Source organism: Anolis carolinensis, chromosome 1, assembly GCF_035594765.1.
Source record: "Anolis carolinensis isolate JA03-04 chromosome 1, rAnoCar3.1.pri, whole genome shotgun sequence".
NCBI classification, from domain to species: domain Eukaryota; kingdom Metazoa; phylum Chordata; class Lepidosauria; order Squamata; family Dactyloidae; genus Anolis; species Anolis carolinensis.
In genome coordinates, this window is record NC_085841.1 from 131,004,409 (window position 1) to 131,021,763 (window position 17,355).

A 17,355-nucleotide genomic window follows, 5' to 3' on the forward strand; every position below is an offset into this window, starting at 1 on the left:
GCCACTGCATGGAAACTGGCCAATGGCCTTGACCTGTGACCTGGAGTGACATTGGCTGGTTTACAAGGGAAACTGGTGAAGGAAGGGGGCAAGGAGAGGGCAATTGCTCTTCTTCTCCCGACAGTCTTTCTGTTATTGTAAAAAGAACAGGAGCGAGATAGTAAGGATGGCCATCCAGTTCAGCACCATAGGTTGGTCAGGACTCCATCTCACCTTTGCAGCAACTTGCAAGTCGGCGGTAAGAGCCAACCTGGGGTCAATTTGGAGTTCAACACTCTGGACTGACCCCCGGAGAAAGTGTCTGTGTAGAACCGCCCCTAGTTGTACCATCTTCCATATGACACCCTTTCACATATTTAAACATGGCTATTATGTCATCTCTCAACTTTCTCTTCTCTAGGTTAAACATACCCACCCGGTAATGTGCCTCATTTGCTGGAAGACTGCTGTATGTAGGCAAAGCTCAGGGCAAAAAACAGATTATAAATAATGAGTTACTTATGGCTGCTCTTTTTAGTTACATTACACTTGGGATCCAATGAGGAGTAATGTTCCTTTTTGACATCGTAACTATAATTGATTTTGTTGCAGGAATATTTGGTTTCACTGCTTAAGTACATTTTGTACCACAAGCCAGCAGTTTAAAGCACTGCAGTGGTTTTAAATATGAAACTATAATGGTAGCTAGCTATCTCCTACTTGGGTTTGGAAATATAATGTATTGCTTTAAAAATAAACTTCCCATAATCTGGATTTTGTTTGACTGTTGAACAGCCACTTGGGATATCATGGAATCATCGATATGAAACAGACCATAAGGGCCGTCTAGTCTAACCCCCTTGGTCCATGCTGGAATGGTCCAATGGACTCCCATCAGATGGCCATCCAGCTTTTGTTTAAAAACCTCCAGATAAGGAGACTACACCATCATCTGAGGCAGTGTATTCTGCTGTTGAACAGCTCTTGCTATTAGGAAGTTTTCCCTAATGATTAGTTGGAATCTATTTTCCTGCAGTTTAAATCTGTTTTTGTCTCAGGAGTACCAGAAAACAAGCTTGCTTCAACTTCCATATGACATCCTTTTAAATATTTAAACATGTCCTCTTGTAACCTCCTCTTCTCCAAGCTAAACATACCCAGCTCCCCTTTCATAGGGCTTTGCTCATGGATGGCAAGATACATGACTAAATATTTTTGTATTTTGAAAAGGCAGTTTTGTGCAAATGTTGTTGTTAAAATGACTGTACCACCTGAGCACTTGCATAGCCTGGTTCATGGGTAGTAACTGAATAAATGCCCTCCAATTAATTAGTATCTTTGTCTTTGTGGGACAGAATACATTGCTATGATTTGAACAAACCCCTTTGCACGCACACACATGCACAAAATTTTCACATGAAGTGAGGTTGTCACAATTTATTCTGTTGGTTGCTATACTACATTGGAATCTTAGTGTAGGGAATGAATGAAATGAGGCTTGGGAGCCATTCCTAGCATACGATTCCTTTAATCATTGTACTGTTTTCCATGGTGATTTTTGCTCTCCCCATGTTAATTACTGTATGGGCCTGGAGTCAGAATATCACATGAAAGTTCCTTTAATGTGCATTCAGGGTTAGCCTGTTTATTTATTTATCTATTCATCCATTTTGGCATTTCGGAGTAACGTTGTTCCAAAGAAACAAAATCAGTTTCACAAGTCCGCCTTTGAATCCAGCGATGGTATCACGTTCAGACTATGTGAAACTGTTAATTGGAATTGAAAGAACTTTATATAATAATGGATATATATTCCTGAGACAAGAAATGTGTGTGTGTTTACTAGAAACCAAGATTACTGACTGAAATGGCCTAATGTGCATCAAATAAGTTAGTATTTTACTTACAATGAAAATATTTATTCAAAACACATTTCCCTTTAAAAATTGTATACAGTGTTCCTTCACTTATTGCAGGGGTTACGTTCCAGGACCACCCGCGAAAAGTGAAAATCCGCGAAGTAGGGACGCTATATTTGTGTTGTTTGCAAGTAGCATCTCTGTCCCCTCCTTGCCTCTCAAGCACACACATGCGCGCTCCCGCCGCCGCCTTGTGAGGCGAAAACAAAGATGCTTCAGCCTCCTTTTCTCTTCCTTCCTTAGGCTTCTCCTTAGGAAGGAAGTAGAAAGAGGGATTTATAAGGGATTTATAATATTATTTTATGATTTATACTATTATTTTAGTGTTTTTTAAAAACCCATGAAACAGCGGGATGTGAAAAGCGAACCGCGAAGTAGCAAGGGAATACTGTACAAAAGTATATGTATTTATAAACATACACTCATGCACACATATATAAGTAGAGCCTGTTTGAAAAGATACCAAATCCATCTGAACAAATTTTATAGGAAAAAATTGCTGAGAATGTGTATTTGTTTTGCTATAAAATACAGTTTTCAAGCCTTGTACTGAAATGATTTGATACATTTTGATAGTTTTGATCTGTACATAATATTCGGCTCCTAGCCAATAATATCCTGCCACCTATAACACATTTTTCAATTTTGGATGATTTGGTACTTTTTGGAAACAAACTCAACATATACACACATGTATGCAAAGAGTTATACACTTTCTAAAGGAAATAACATTTCTTTGTTATAATTATTCAATGGGTGGATCAAATAGAGAGAAACATGTAAATCCTGTATGACATACTTCAAACTAAGTCATACTGGACTCAGTCCCACTAGTTTCAGAGTAGAGATGTATAGGATTTTGATGCATATCTTGGAATTATGCAGACAGTCTTTACTGATCATGGTTTCAGCAGAAGCAGCCATGAGCTATTGTATTTCTTTTGTGAGACTCTAGTGCTCTTATCTAGAGCTTTCTTGCTCATTCATAGACCTATCTGCTTTTGCTTTGCAAAAAACACTGAACTGGCAAAAAAGCAGGGAAGCAGCGCCATCTGTACAAAAGTTTTTGTATCACAAAGCAGCTATCACACAAAACAACACATGCAGTAGGTGGGAAAACCAGATTGTGCAGATACGCCATCCCGAGATCCCCCAGGAGCTTAAATGTTATGCACATTTTCTTCATGACAGAAGGCAGCAGGAAAGATCCACTTACCTAACGCTTAGACAATAAGACTTTAAACAAGAAATCTTTAACATTTTAAATGTGACAACATTCCTGCAAGAGGTAAAGTAGATATTTGGGTTGTTGCCTAAATGATCAAAAGAACAGTGCCAGGATTGAAGGAGGTGTACATATGTACATCCCGCCCTCTGAGACATCTCAGTTTGCCTTCAGGTCCTATATAGAAGCAGAATCCAGAAGGAAGCCAGATGTGGTAACACTCAATTAAAATGGAAGCTAAAAGATAAGCCCTATATATATAGGTACACAACAGCTGGAACACCGGGTTATTATTTAACTGGCAACACGAAGAAAGATGCATCACAGGAAGATGAAATCAGCAAAAAATACTGCTTTATTCTTCTTGTCATGGTTAGCATATACAACTTAGTATATGATGCTCCAGTTGTGTATTATATTAGGCATCCATTGTCCTTTCCAGTTTGAAAAACGTCGAACCTTTCATTATAAATACTAGGAAGGGCAAAATAATAAACTTTATTTGTATCCCGCTCCATTTCCCTTAGTGGACTCGGAGCAGCTCACAGTAATATAATTATATACTCCTCTGTGCTATAGGAATTTTTTTCATGCTTCACAAATGAAATGGAAACAATTTTAATACTTCTTTATTTATAGTACAGTTCAAAAACATGCAAATGTGGGTAGATCAATAGGTACCGTTCCAGTGGGAAGCTAATGGTGCTCCATGCAGTCATGTTGGCCACATGACTTTGGAAGTGTCTACGAGCTACACTGGCTCTTCGGCTTAGAAATGGAGATGAGCACCAACCTCCAGAGTCAGACACGACTAGATTTAATGTCAGGGGAAAACCTTTACCTTTACCTAGTGGTTAATGGGGGAGGGCAGATCCTAGACACTCACAATGTTGTCTTTATAGAAATAAACAATAAAATTCTACTCATGATAGAGGGAGAAAGAGCTTTTAAATAATCATCTATAAATTTGTCAATTCTGTCCATTTGTCCAAGTGTGCCAGAAGCTACCTTAAGTAGCAGGCATGGTATTATACTGGTTTAAACCTTTGGTTTTGCAAACACAGAGAACTGTCTGAATCCAGTAGATAAAATCCTCCTTATTTTAAAACTGATTTAAAACTATGTCAGACACAAGTTGAAGGCACAAAACAGCAACAGTGGGATTACTGGAGGAAAAGGAAGCTGAGTGAGAGCAGGGTTGTCAAGACACAGACCCCTTTGAAAAGGCCACACACAAGAAATAAGGACAACAAACGTTTATTAAATGATATTCTGAACCTAGGAACACTTAACTTCAGTGTTCCTGGTAAAAGTAAATGTCTTTAGCTTCAAGAAAGGCAAAAATGCGGGAACAGAAAATAATCCGGATTATCCTGCTTGATAATCCGGCTTAACTCCAGCTAAAAGTTTACTGAAGCTATGGTCACGCCCAACTATGGTACGGAAAGCCAGAGAGGGCCAAACGCACACCCGTAGCGAGAGCAGGCGACGCCGTAGTCCAAAAGCCAAGCCGAATCCAGGAACCAAAGGAAAGCCAACCGGGAGTAGCGATGCTGCCGTCAGAAGCCAAGCTGAATTCAGGAACCAAAGGAAAACCAACCGGGAAAAGTGATGCCGTCATCAGGAGCCAAGCCAAATTCAGGAACCAAGAGGAAGCCAGGAAACGCCAAACCAGGAACGAGCGATGCCGTCGTCAGGAGCCAAGCCGAATTCAGGAACACAAAGCTGTACAGCCAGGACCCAAGCCCAACAGAAAAACAGGCAGCGACAATCCAATGTCCAAAATGACACCTTGCCTTCTGCAAAGAGTCTTTACTTCCAAATCCACTTTTAACTTATGCATCGTTATCTGACGATGATGAGGCCTCTGCCCTGTCATCATTATCCACAGCTGATCTTGATCTCACACGTGATGTCAAGGACAGAACGCCACAAGATAAGATATAACAAAGTTTATTGGAGTTACAGACCCAAAAATGCCCGTAAAAGACAAGGGCTAGGCAAACATTGGCCTTAAAAGTAAAAAGACACAAGGAAAACGTTCAAAAGATAAACCGGATTAAACCGGAGTTTAATCCGGGTTAAACCAAAAAAGCTTACTTCAGCCTGGGACTAAAACAAACAAAAGCTGGTGAACAAAAGGTTCAAAGGAATACAAGAAACTGGCAGCAGATGCTTCTCTGCTGCCAAAAGCTATGTTTGAGTAACTAAGAGGTTACTCCTCCACACAGCAAGCAATTTCCAGATACAAACGCAGCATTCAAGGGCAGAAGCGGTCAGCGAAGTTCCAATCCGGTCCGAGGGTCGTAAGGCAGGTACAGACGTTTGTAGTTCACCAGGTCCAACGATAATCACAGGAAGGAGAGTCCGAGGCCGTAGTCAGTCAGTCAGTCAGTCAGTCCAGAATAAACAGATGGCGTCCGTCAAGAAGACGACGGAGGTCCAAGCTATTAAGATTAAGCACAGGTTGCACAACAAAAGCCCACACAGTTCCTCCCGCCGTCTATGCCCAGTGTCCTTGGTAACTTACGTAGTCAGCAAACGAATCACACCCGTCTTCAGGTATTTCCCACACAGAGCCCAAGCGTTCGTCCAGATTACCTTGCCCAACGCAATTAGCCATTGCTTCCAAACCCCATTTTATGCCAGTTTACAGCTCCTCATCACTATCAGCTGTTACCCTAATTCCAGGCGTTTCCTCATCACTTTCCTCATCAGAACTGAAACACCTTTGACTACGCCCCACAGCATCCCCAGCTGTGGATCCCGTCCCATCCCTCCAGCTTGTCCACGGGTCTAATCCTGAAGGTCCCCAATCGCCTTCCATACTATCATTGCCAGTGGCACCCAAATCCTCCCTCACACGAGTCCATTCCATGTCATCCTCCTCTGAGCTAACCATCTCTTCCTCCATTCTCTCAGTAAAACCCTCAAAGGAATCCTCGTCAGATGGTTCTGCAAATAAGTCCCGCAGCCGCTTCCTTTCTCGCTCCTCGAGAGTATCTGACTCCCGAGGAGTCTTACGACCACATCTCCCAGTATCGGAGCCATAAGGCTCAACCATAACACGTGAACCTCGCCCATCATCCCTCCAGTCACTCCATCTTTGTTCAAGACTTAGATCTCCCCATGTCCCTGGTGTATCAGTAGTTTGCCAATCCCTTGATGTACCCGCAGAAACTGGCTCTGCATTCACATTTACTTGAGTCCAATCTGCAGCACTTTCCATCTCACTCCCAGACCCATAATTCCCAGAAAAACCCTCAAATGTTTCATCTTCCGTGGGAGCAGTGAGTAAATCCCGGATCTTCTTCCTTTCCCTTTCGTCATCTGACTCTTGCTGAGACAAAAAGTTGTCCTTTTAATTCCTCTACTCTCTGTTAACCCATCTTTTTCCAGCATTGAGTCCTCATTGCTAGAGAACCCTTCAAACGTTTCTTCCTCAGAAGGAGCCATAAGTATTTCCAGACCCGCTTTATTTACTGTTCCTCTTCAAACACCTGCTCACCATTGGCTCTTTTCCTCCTGCTAGCAGTTCTACTACTAGTAGTATTATTGCCCCCTGACCCAACTACAACAAGGGTATGATGATTTAATTGCTTTCTGTTCATAATTTTGTACAAATGAGCATGATCATGGGTGAGGATGAAGTGATAACTTTTGTCCAGTAATGCCCCAGTTAACAAAGCCTCTGAGAAAGAAGCTCCTGTTTACAATGTGTCTTTTTACGTGAGAACTAGATCAACCCCTCTTTTGATTGTCTTACATCTAGTTGGAAGTTGTTTTGCATTACAGAGATAGTCCCCAAGTTACAAACATCCGGTGCCAAAATAACTTTTTTGGTCTTTAGAACAATGCTGTTTAATGTGGAGGTGAGACGATGTGCAAATCTACTTTGGTCTGACATGCATAGATTTTAATGGCCCCTGCTATACAAAATCAAACCTGTTCCTTTCTACCTTTTCTCATCCTGTTTCTTTGCTGTGCTGAAATGTAACAAGCTGTTAGAAAGATGAGTAAAAATGTTGGGAATGTCTGATATTCTATTTATTTTATTTAAACAAATATGTAATTTTTACGTGTAATTTTTAGGTCCTGTGTCCTTGACCCCAGTGAAGGTGGAGGGCTGGCTCTATAGGTTTATTTCACCTCTTTAGTGCAAGTGAATATGAATATGATGTACCAGCACTAAAAAAGGCCCTGGGCCACTCAGTCACCAAATCAGTAGATTTTCAGGGGAAGGACAGATAACTGTCACATTGGAGGAGAGTGTGTGAGCCACTTATGAAAGCCATGAATGTCCTTTCAATTGGAGATGATGCAGGCAAGAAGCTTCTTCAGGGAACATTCACTGTGGCATTGCCAGTTTTGGTTAGCCTAGTTGTGGAAGGGAAAGGCTTGAAGATAATCAGAGACGTTTGTGAGAAGCCTCCATAAACCACATTCAAATACTTCTTGTTTTAGGCTCTCAGCTGTGCTGTGGTCAGAACAGCTGTCAGTGAGTCTGCCCAGAGCGAAAACAGTATTATAGTGAGGTCACTGGATAGAGAGAGGTGTATCATCATATAAGTACAATCCTAGGTAGACATATTGTAGATATGTATTATGCAGTGTTGTTAATTCATTTGACCTGGGAGAAGGAATATTCAGAAGTGAAAGAGGTAGAGGAATTCCTTTTGTTACAGGTAGTTCAAATCTAACTTACCTTTAACATATTTATGAATTGGGAGTCTGTCCGTAGTGAGATGTACCAATAACAATACCTGTTGTTTATTTGCTATATCTGACCAAGAACAGATTCTCCATCCATGAATACATAGAAGGTAAACTAAATGTAAACTACCTGTAACAAAAGACGTGAACAGCAATATAAATCCATTTTAACTGGTAGAAAAGCAAGGAGGGAGAACTATATTTATTCAAAATAAATATTCTTTGCTGTGCAAATTTCCCCAATTCTGTGAAGCTACTGTTGCTTTGTATGTCCTTTTAGGCAGATAAATATTTCTGTCTTGATTTTGACAAATGGCCTAATTTGTCAAATGGCCTTTCCCCCCTAATTTTGTAGTTAAATGACAGTTTCTTTTCCTTAAAGTCTGTTACCCTTTCTCTAGCCAAGTTGTCACATTTTCCATACCCAGCTGTGCTATTAATGTTGTGCAAGTTGGCCTGCCTGAGGCATCAAATACCCAAGTTCTGAGATTCCCACAATAAATCTTGAAGGATCTAACAAATTCCTGGGAGATCCGAAGGATTTCAGTGTCAGTTTTGTTGGCAAGCTTGTCTTGTTCCCACATCGGTATGCATACTGAGCTCTAAATTAAATTTTAAGGAGTAACAAAAAACATGTGCATCAAGAAGTATATTAGCATATAAAAAGATACACATTGTTTATTTAATGTACAGTTCTTGATTTGTAATTGAGTAATAGAAAACTTGTGTTCACTTTTTTTCTCTTAGAATTATGTGGGAACAATGGACTGCTTTTTCCTGCCAGGCAGACTACTGAGAAAAGAAGGCAATGGCTTTATGAATGGTGAAGCCACGCCTGTTAGTACTGTAAAGATGCGTTGACTTTAGTGAATTTGCTTTGTGAGCAAAGTGTTCAAAACAACAACTATTCATCCTTTGGCATCGTTGGCTCCACATGTTCTGTATCCTAGGCAAATAAAGATACTTGAATCTATGGCAGCTAGGGATAATTTCAATATGAGTTTGTAAATCTTGTTCTCATGGAAATATCAAGCATAGAACTAAATCCAGTTGCTAGTCTCAACTGGAGTAGAATTTTAGTTCTAGCAAAAGCAATCTCATTGAGTGGATGAGACTTGTTAAATCAGCATTTTGGGTAAGGTCATTTATTGATTGGTTCTGTTTTAGTAGAGTTTAATAAATGAGTTTAACCCATGGCACTGAAACCATAGTTCAGCATGCCAAGAAAAAGGTGCAGCAAACCGTGTGTTCAACTACTCTTCAATACTTATATTTCAGCATAAGAACTTTGAGGAAGGGCTTTAAGCTTCCCTTCTATTTCACAATAACAATAGTTTGTCTTGCTGTCCAAATAGAACAGCAGTGTTATGCCAATGTACACATGGATCTACATCTGTGCAGATTATTGGATATATGGGACTAGAAACTTGGATATCATTGCCATGTGAGCAGAGAAGGCAAGAGGGAGAATATCTGAGCCCTGAACCTATTTTAGCTCAGTCTCATCGCAGTTAGTATTCTATCTGAGTAGGCCAAAGGGAACCCACAGATCTCAGAGAGTTGATGTAGCTGACTTCCCCTGGGGAATTGGCTTTATCTTGGATTGTTTTATCTATGATGTGTTAGTGGGCCGGATCCTCCACAGATTTTCTGTCATATAGCTCTTTTTGAGCCATTCACAAAAAGCTAGAACTATTACTTTTGTATCATAAAAAAGGAAAGAAAAGATATGAGCCTGAAGAGTAAGAGGCTGGGCTCCTCCAATTTTGTCAGTGCCCGCATTTCCTTCAGGATAAAATGTCAGCGGTTGCCTGTCACCAGTGGGCAAGTCCGAGATTAATGGCAGATGAGGCTAGAATCCAGTATAGACCCAGATGTTTCTTTCATTTCTCTGCCACCCCTTTTTTTTCACTACCACTCACTTCTATTTCATTGCCATCCAGTTGTTTGGGGAAGGAAGGAGAAATTGCTCTTACAAGAGATCTGAGTTGATTGCAGAGAGGACTTTTGAAAGCGGGCCAAGGTTACTCAGCAGTGATCTACATCTTTGTTTTTCTGCCCTTGAATTCTTGGTGTTCAGCAACTCTATTTCGTTCTAAGATACCTTCTCCCTCCTCCTCCTTGCTGGCACATAGCATCCTTTGAAGTCTGTTAATTTCACAGCAAACAGACACACCTGGAGGCAATGAAGGTCTGAAAGAGAGCGGAGAGAATAAAGCTAGGGCTCTTAACACCATTTTCCCCACCCCTTTCTGTCAGTTCTCTAAACCTACAAACAGCTCCAACATCAAACAACTCTGAAGTCTATTAAGGCAATTAGCTCAAACATTCTAACTATACTTGATAATCCTTGAATATATATAGTATAATTATCTGAAAAATAGGGTGGTTTTGTAGAAAACCACTCAGATAGGTAGGCGTTCTGTTTGGGTGGGTAGGCATTGCATATTCATTAGGTTATTATCAGGGGTAATAATTATTCAATAAGATTCAAATTGCCAAAGGGTTGTCATATTAATTTATGTTATCACAATCCTCAGATATTTTGAAGTAGAAAAATTACTGATCTATAATAAAATGGTTTCATACACAATTCACAATGTTTGAGTTGAAGATCTCCTTTTCTTCCTACTGCAGTTCCATAGATTCTCTGGTCAATCAGTACTGCATCATATCCAATTTATACATTGTATTTTGTATAGCTATAACCCATGTCTTACATTCTTCACTGCCTTCCTAGAAACATAATAAAATGAGCAAAGACCTTATGTTGGCAATGTCAGCATACTTTTTCCTGCACTTTTGAGGAAACGGATCAGGATTTTCAATATACCCTTAGTAGAGTTCTAATAAATGCTGTTATTGGTAGAAGGCAGCATGGAGTGAAAACTTTTATTGATTCCATCTTCGCCTGATATCTTTTGTGCTCCAGAAAATCTGACCCAGAATGCACCATGACCTTTTGGGGAAAAGGGGTTGCCTGTATAGAAAGGAGCAAATCCATCCCTATTCTAGTAGTGTAATCCACCACAGGGGTCTATATCCTAGGATTTATTCCTCCCATTGATGACTAATTGGCATCTAGACCTTTAACCATATTCATAATTCATGTAAAATTGCCTTAGCCCCCACCCCACCCAGACAATACTGAAAAAATTGATGGTATTCCTAATATAATATTGGTTTAAGTCAGAGGCTCTTTTACAGATTTATCATGACTTCAGTTCTTGATTAATTCAGTGAAATCTCAGCTCTAAACTAAAGGCACCATCATTTTCAAAATTAATATTTGAAAAAAAATCTCATGAAACCATTGTAAATATGTCTGTTGGAAAAAAATTGGTTGTCTTGGTTCGATGATATGAAAACAATTTTGTTTTGATCATAGTATTCAATGTTGCCTTATCAAGTTCAGAGACTATTTGTTGCATTGTTGTTGACATTGTGGTAGTTTGCTAAGTTTGCATGCATGAACTCAAAGCAACTTGATTCATTCATTTATTGCTGCCAGTTTTCTTGTCTTTGGGCCCCAATGAACTTAGCTATCATCTTAACGTTGTATCTCATTTTCTTCATAGGTTCGCAAGCATGTGAATGATTTGTACGAAGACCTGAGAGATGGACATAACTTGATTTCTCTTTTAGAAGTTCTTTCAGGAGATATCTTGGTGAGTTTTTAATATTTTGTTCAAAAGCCTTCTGGGCTTCAGAATATTTGCTTGATATTGATTATTGGCCTTCTCCTAATTCACTAATTCCATAGCTGGGGGAGTAAAAAATAAGCTTAGTTTCAAAATTGCATAATATTCTGGATTCTGACTGGTTTGACCATATTCTTTGTTGTTTCCCCTTTATAATTATAAAATTTATTTCTTTAATGCACTTGTTTTTTGCTGTTGTTACTTTAAAAATATCTTGTATAGAAATTAGAATGCTAAATATTTTTTCCTGTTATAGAATGGGGAAAAACACACATGCTCTCACCTTAATTGTCTAACACTCCCTCTTGGTGTCATCTTTTTTGTTGTTGTGAGCATTACTACTACTCTTTCTTAGCACTTGTTCTCTTCATTATGTCTTCTGTTCATATTTTTCTCTTCATTTGTGGTCTGTCTTGTGTCTTTGCTCTCCTGTCTCCTCTCTGTTGTGTTCATTAGCCAAGGGAGCGAGATTTTTTGAAGACCTTACGGTTGGTGAGTTCAACAGAAGCATGCCCGTTTGAACAGCATGAGGATGAGGAGGATGAGGATAAGGGGGTAGGTGCCGACCCCCATAACTCTACTACTATAGTATGAAGAGTGCTGCTGCTAACCTAAAAGTAACTTTGTAGTGTGGTGCTGTGCAGTGGTTCTTTAGAAAGGATTGGGCATTTTTGTGTATTTGTTTTATTTGTGTATGTGTGTGTGTGTGTGTAGATGGGGAATGCTTCTATTATGGACAATTTTTGCAGTGCCAGTGACTTTGGGGAATCCATCAGGACCCTCTGAAATGTATGGAAAGGTGTGAAAAGCCATTCATACAGCTACCCTCCATGGCTGATGGATTGTCCTTCTTTAAAAGTCCACTTTTGAACTGCAACAATTTTACATTATTTCACTTGTATATTTAGTTTTGTTCTGGTGCCACAACTATACAAATAATCCTCCTAATGATAATGGTTCTATAATAAATTTTCTGTGTGATCTTAATTTGAATATTGCGTTGTGGTTGTATCATGTCATATGCAAACACAACCCCTTTAATCAGAAATAATAAAAATTCCCCACAGCAAGATTTTTACATAGTTGAAAAGACAACAGTTTTAAACAGGGGAGAGCAAGGATATTGAGAGTCAGAAGTGGAAAAATGTACCTTTGATCCCATGAGATTCAGTGCGTAACTCACTGGCTGAAGATATAATAGTTTTCCCATTAGGAAGATTATAGAGATCTGAGTCATGTTTCAGATAATCAATTCCTTGTTTGTTTGTTTTTTTGTAAGATCAATTTTTCTAACAGGTAATACTGAGATAGCATTTTAAATAATGCCCTTTTGTCTTCCAGATGGAAAGTATCTGCCTATAAACAGATTATGACGAGATACTGAGTATTGATTTGTCCTAAACAGTTTGTTTCATTACTCTAAGAAATTGGCATGTACTTTTTTTTCTCCTACCACATGCTAAAAGATCTTGTGTGTTCTTGGTATCAAAGATAAATTTTGTCCATCTTCTATTTTTGAAACCCCTATATATTTTATTATGGTTGAGAAAATGTTTCAAAACATCTTTGCCTTTATGTATGAAATGTGGTTCCTTTTCTGTACTGGCTTTATAAGGATACTTGGTAATGATGATGATGATGATTATTATTATTATTAGTCATGCCTTCTTCTGCACACAGTACATTCCAGGCATTATACACATTATTTCTCCATTTATTTCCATTTATGAGTGTTTGCCTGTTATTAAGGCTGTATATGCTGATACCGTGGTCTGCGTCTCTGGCAGTAAATTCAATTGAATAAATTGAAGCTTACTTTTGAGTTAACATAAATAGAATTGCCTTATTAGCTTCTACATTAACTATCAATTCAAAAGCCACATTTGGGCATACTGTACATACTTGTGTATAAATCTTCATATACAAATTGAGAGCAGGTTTGGGGGACAAAATTATGGATTTTGATATGACCCATGGATAAGTCAAAAATCATTCCATAGAGAGAAGTGAACAACAATGCCCATGACCATCACCACCATCTTCTCCCCATCCAAATATTCAAAAAGGCCAGAAGTGGTGCCACAGCAAAGATATTGGGAGGGTGAGTTCTTTTAGATTTTCCCAGGATAGACTACACTCTTTCTTTTCACTGCACCACTGAGAGAAAGGGATAGCTCTAGTTTTGGTAAGAATAATGGTATAACATTCAAATTGACCCCTGGATAAACTAACCTAGATTTTTTGGGTTGACTTTTTTATTTTCTAGGCTTAGCTATGAGTATATAGAATATGCCTTAAAGCACTTGCTCAGGAATAATTTTTGAAGAACGTTGCCTTTATCAGTGCCACCTCTTCAGGTCTATTACTCTAGGCCAGTGGTTCTCAACCTGTCGGTCCCCAGATGTTTTGGCCTACAACTCCTAGAAATCCCAGCCAGTTTACCAGCTGTTAGGATTTCTGGGAGTTGAAGGCCTAATCATCTGGAGACCCACAGGTTGAGAGCCACTGTTCTAGGCTATAGGGCAATAAACAGTGCTAAAGGAGAAATCTTTCATGGATTAATAAATAAAATAAATAAACTTTATATACCGTCCTATCTCTCCGAAGGGACTCAGGGCAGTGAACAACAAAGTCAGCAAACATTCAATGTTGTACAAAAGAAAAACACATAAACAAATAACCATTCCAGGCAAAACTCTCGCAGATCCATATTTAAACCAAAAATAAGACTCATTATAACATGTAACATGTGGGATTCCCCCTACAGGCCCATAAACTCCTTTTAAAAAATTATCTACTAGAGCCATCTTTAGACTTCCACTCAAATTACTACATGCTAGATTGAAAGTCTTTCATAAGTGAAAAAAACTCTTTCCCCTTAATCTGATATAAAGGATGCTTAGTCGAGTGTTGGATGGTGGCCTTAATTTGAATGTAATTATACCTCAGTAAATGGTTCCTGGATGTCTTTTGAAATTAGATTTCTTATATGATATGTGCTTTCCCCACACTATCACTCTCCCTCCTTTTTTCATGCTTTTTTCTGGTACGTTTCATCTGATAATTGAAAAAATCCATGAAGGTCTTAGGGGTATATGGTTATGTTATTGCTTTCTGAGCTACCCAGGTGATGTGGTTCTCCATTTATAATCCAGAACCTGAATGTTGTCATGCCATTTTAGTCTAAAACTGCTATTTTGCCAATCCTGGGGCAGTTCCTTCTGAGCCCCTATGTCTAGAATGCCACAATAGATAATAAAGTGTAATGTGTTGTCGAAGGCTTTCAAGGCCGGGATCACAGGGTTGATGTATGTCTTTCGGGCTGTGTGGCCATGTTCCACAAGTATTCTCTCCTGATGTTTCGCCCACATCTATGGCAGGCATCCGCAGAGGTTGTGAGGTATGGATAAACTAAGTAAGGAAAGGAAAGAATATATATCTATGGAGAGTCCAGGGTTTGGCAAGAGTCCTTTGTCACTGGGAAGCCAGCACTAATGTTTCAGTTAATCACCCTAATTAGCAATGGAAAGATTTTGTCTAATTAGCTGTCTTCTACCCTCAGAGTGTTGGTTCCCATCTATTGTTTTGATTTTAGAGCTGGACCATTCCAACAACAATCATGTCAGGCTACACAGAGAAGCCATTGAAATCCACAAGCATGTGGACAACTTCAACAGAAAGGAGGAAACCATGAAAATGAACAAAATCTGGCTACCAGTATTAAAAAACTCTAAAATCAAAACAATAGATGGGAACCAACACTCTGAGGGCAGAAGACAGCTAATGACTGAACAAAGGATGCCCCCAGGCAAGAGACAAAATCTTTCCAATGCTAATTAGGGTGATTAACTGAAACATTAATGCTGGCTTCCCAGTGACAAAGGACTCTTGCCACACCCTGGACTCTACACAGATATATATTCTTTCCTTTCCTTACTTAGTTTATCCATACCTCACAACCTCTGAGGATGCCTGCCATAGATGTGGGCGAAACATCAGGAGAGAATACTTGTGGAACATGGCCACACAGCCCGAAAGACATACAACAACCCAATAAAGTGTAATCTTCATTCATGCTACCAGAGATTTCTTACATTACTCCAGTGACATGTAAGGGTTTTTATTACTAGACAAATTATGATTGCTGTCGCTGACTCAGAGAGTCAGCATGGCAAAATGGTTTGAACGTTGGACTAGGATTCTGGGAAACCAGAGTTTAATTCTCATGCAGGCTAGGAAAGCCACCTGGTGACATTGGGAAAGTCACACTCTTCTAACTGCAAAGGAAAATACAGGCAGTCCTCGAATTGCTAACATCAAACTCGCTGGGTACACATCACCAACTATCTGATGTAAATTTGTGGGAAGAGGAAACATACAGGAAAATACCCAATACAGACAGTCCCTGAGTTACAAGCATCTTACTTACAAGCAAATGGGGGTAAGACAACAGGAAGTGAGAGAAATCTACTGCTTAGAAGAGAAATTCACTCTTGAAAGAATTATCATGCGGAAAAGGCGTATCTCTATTGAAACATTATCACCAATCCTTGTTGCCACAAGCCAAATTTTTCAAAATCCAATGATCACAGGGATAGAAAGTGAGGTGAAATCTTCTGAACAGGGGCCCAGACAGCAAAACAAATGTCTATCCAAAACTAAAATGATATATACCGTATATACTCAAAGATAAGCCAAGTTTTTCAGCCATTTTTTAAGCTGAAAAAGCCTCCCTCAGCTTATAATGGGGTCAAGGTCAAGGCCGGCAAAGGAGCCTGCAGGATATTACTTGCAATATATTTCTCTCTTACCCTCCCTTATCAGTGTGCTTCCTTTTGCAAAGCCTCCATCGCTCTTAATCAAAGGAATGTTTTGAAAAGGGAAAGACGCTCTTGCAAGTCAGGAAGAGGAAAAAAAATATATTCATTAATCTTATGAAAGCATTTCCCCCTGAAATATTTGTTAAACTCTCCTACAGATATATAGGCATTAACCCCTTGCAAACATTTGCAATCCTTATGTACCTCTATCTATATATCTATTTTTTTTATCTATCTATCTACATTAATTTTATATATGAATTTTCCCCTCATCTGTTTGCAGGTCTTTGCAAATCCTATATACATATAGATCCATGTATCTGTATATCTGTAGCCATACATATACATTATTTTTATATATTAATTTACCCTCATATGTTTGCAAGTCTCTGCAAATCCTATATAGATATAATTATGTCTGGATAGATATGAATATATTCTTACCTACCTATATATAGGGTTTGCAAATATTATAGGGGGAAAATGAACACACAAATATATATAGACATGTCTAGATAGATATGAATATATATATATATACACACACACACACACACACACACACACACAAGCTTTGCCCAGCCACGCGTTGCTGTGGCTTATGGGAATCCTTTGTTGGCCAGGTGGAATAGCAGTGAATAGCCTTGCAGTCTCAAAGCCTGGCCGTTTTCTGGAGTAGCTGGAGCTTTTTGTTGTATGAACATAGAGGCATGGATGAGGGGTTGTGCTGCCAAGTTTAGTGTTTCTGGGATGTGTAGTTTTGTTGTTTTGTCCTAGGCCGAAATTTCATTACCCTTTTATATATATAGATAGGCTTGCAAATATTGTAGGGGAAATGCACGCACACACACACACAGAAGATTTGCAAATGTTTCAGGGGGAAATGCATATGTGAAATTAGTATCTATAATTATAGATCTATATCTAGCTCTGCATTGTTTATATAAGCACTGAATGTTTGCCTGTTACTGTGTTGGCAGCTGGCCTGAGTCCCCGTG

At 39.2% G+C, this 17,355-nt stretch overlaps 1 protein-coding gene across 19 annotated transcripts in view; it reads left to right on the forward strand.

Moving 5' to 3' along the window:
- The window catches only part of dst (dystonin), a 448,648-nt gene that overhangs the window by 151,473 nt on the left and 279,820 nt on the right, over positions 1-17,355 (forward strand). For 12 of the 19 annotated variants that reach the window (XM_062982336.1, XM_062982367.1, XM_062982371.1 and 9 more), the window contains one exon: positions 11,415-11,504. In XM_062982336.1, the coding sequence (XP_062838406.1) occupies positions 11,415-11,504 (90 nt within the window). Of the gene's footprint in view, positions 1-11,414; positions 11,505-11,993; positions 12,093-17,355 lie in introns of all 19 variants that reach the window. The other 7 variants (XM_062982326.1, XM_062982385.1, XM_062982334.1 and 4 more) reach the window with 1 other exon arrangement.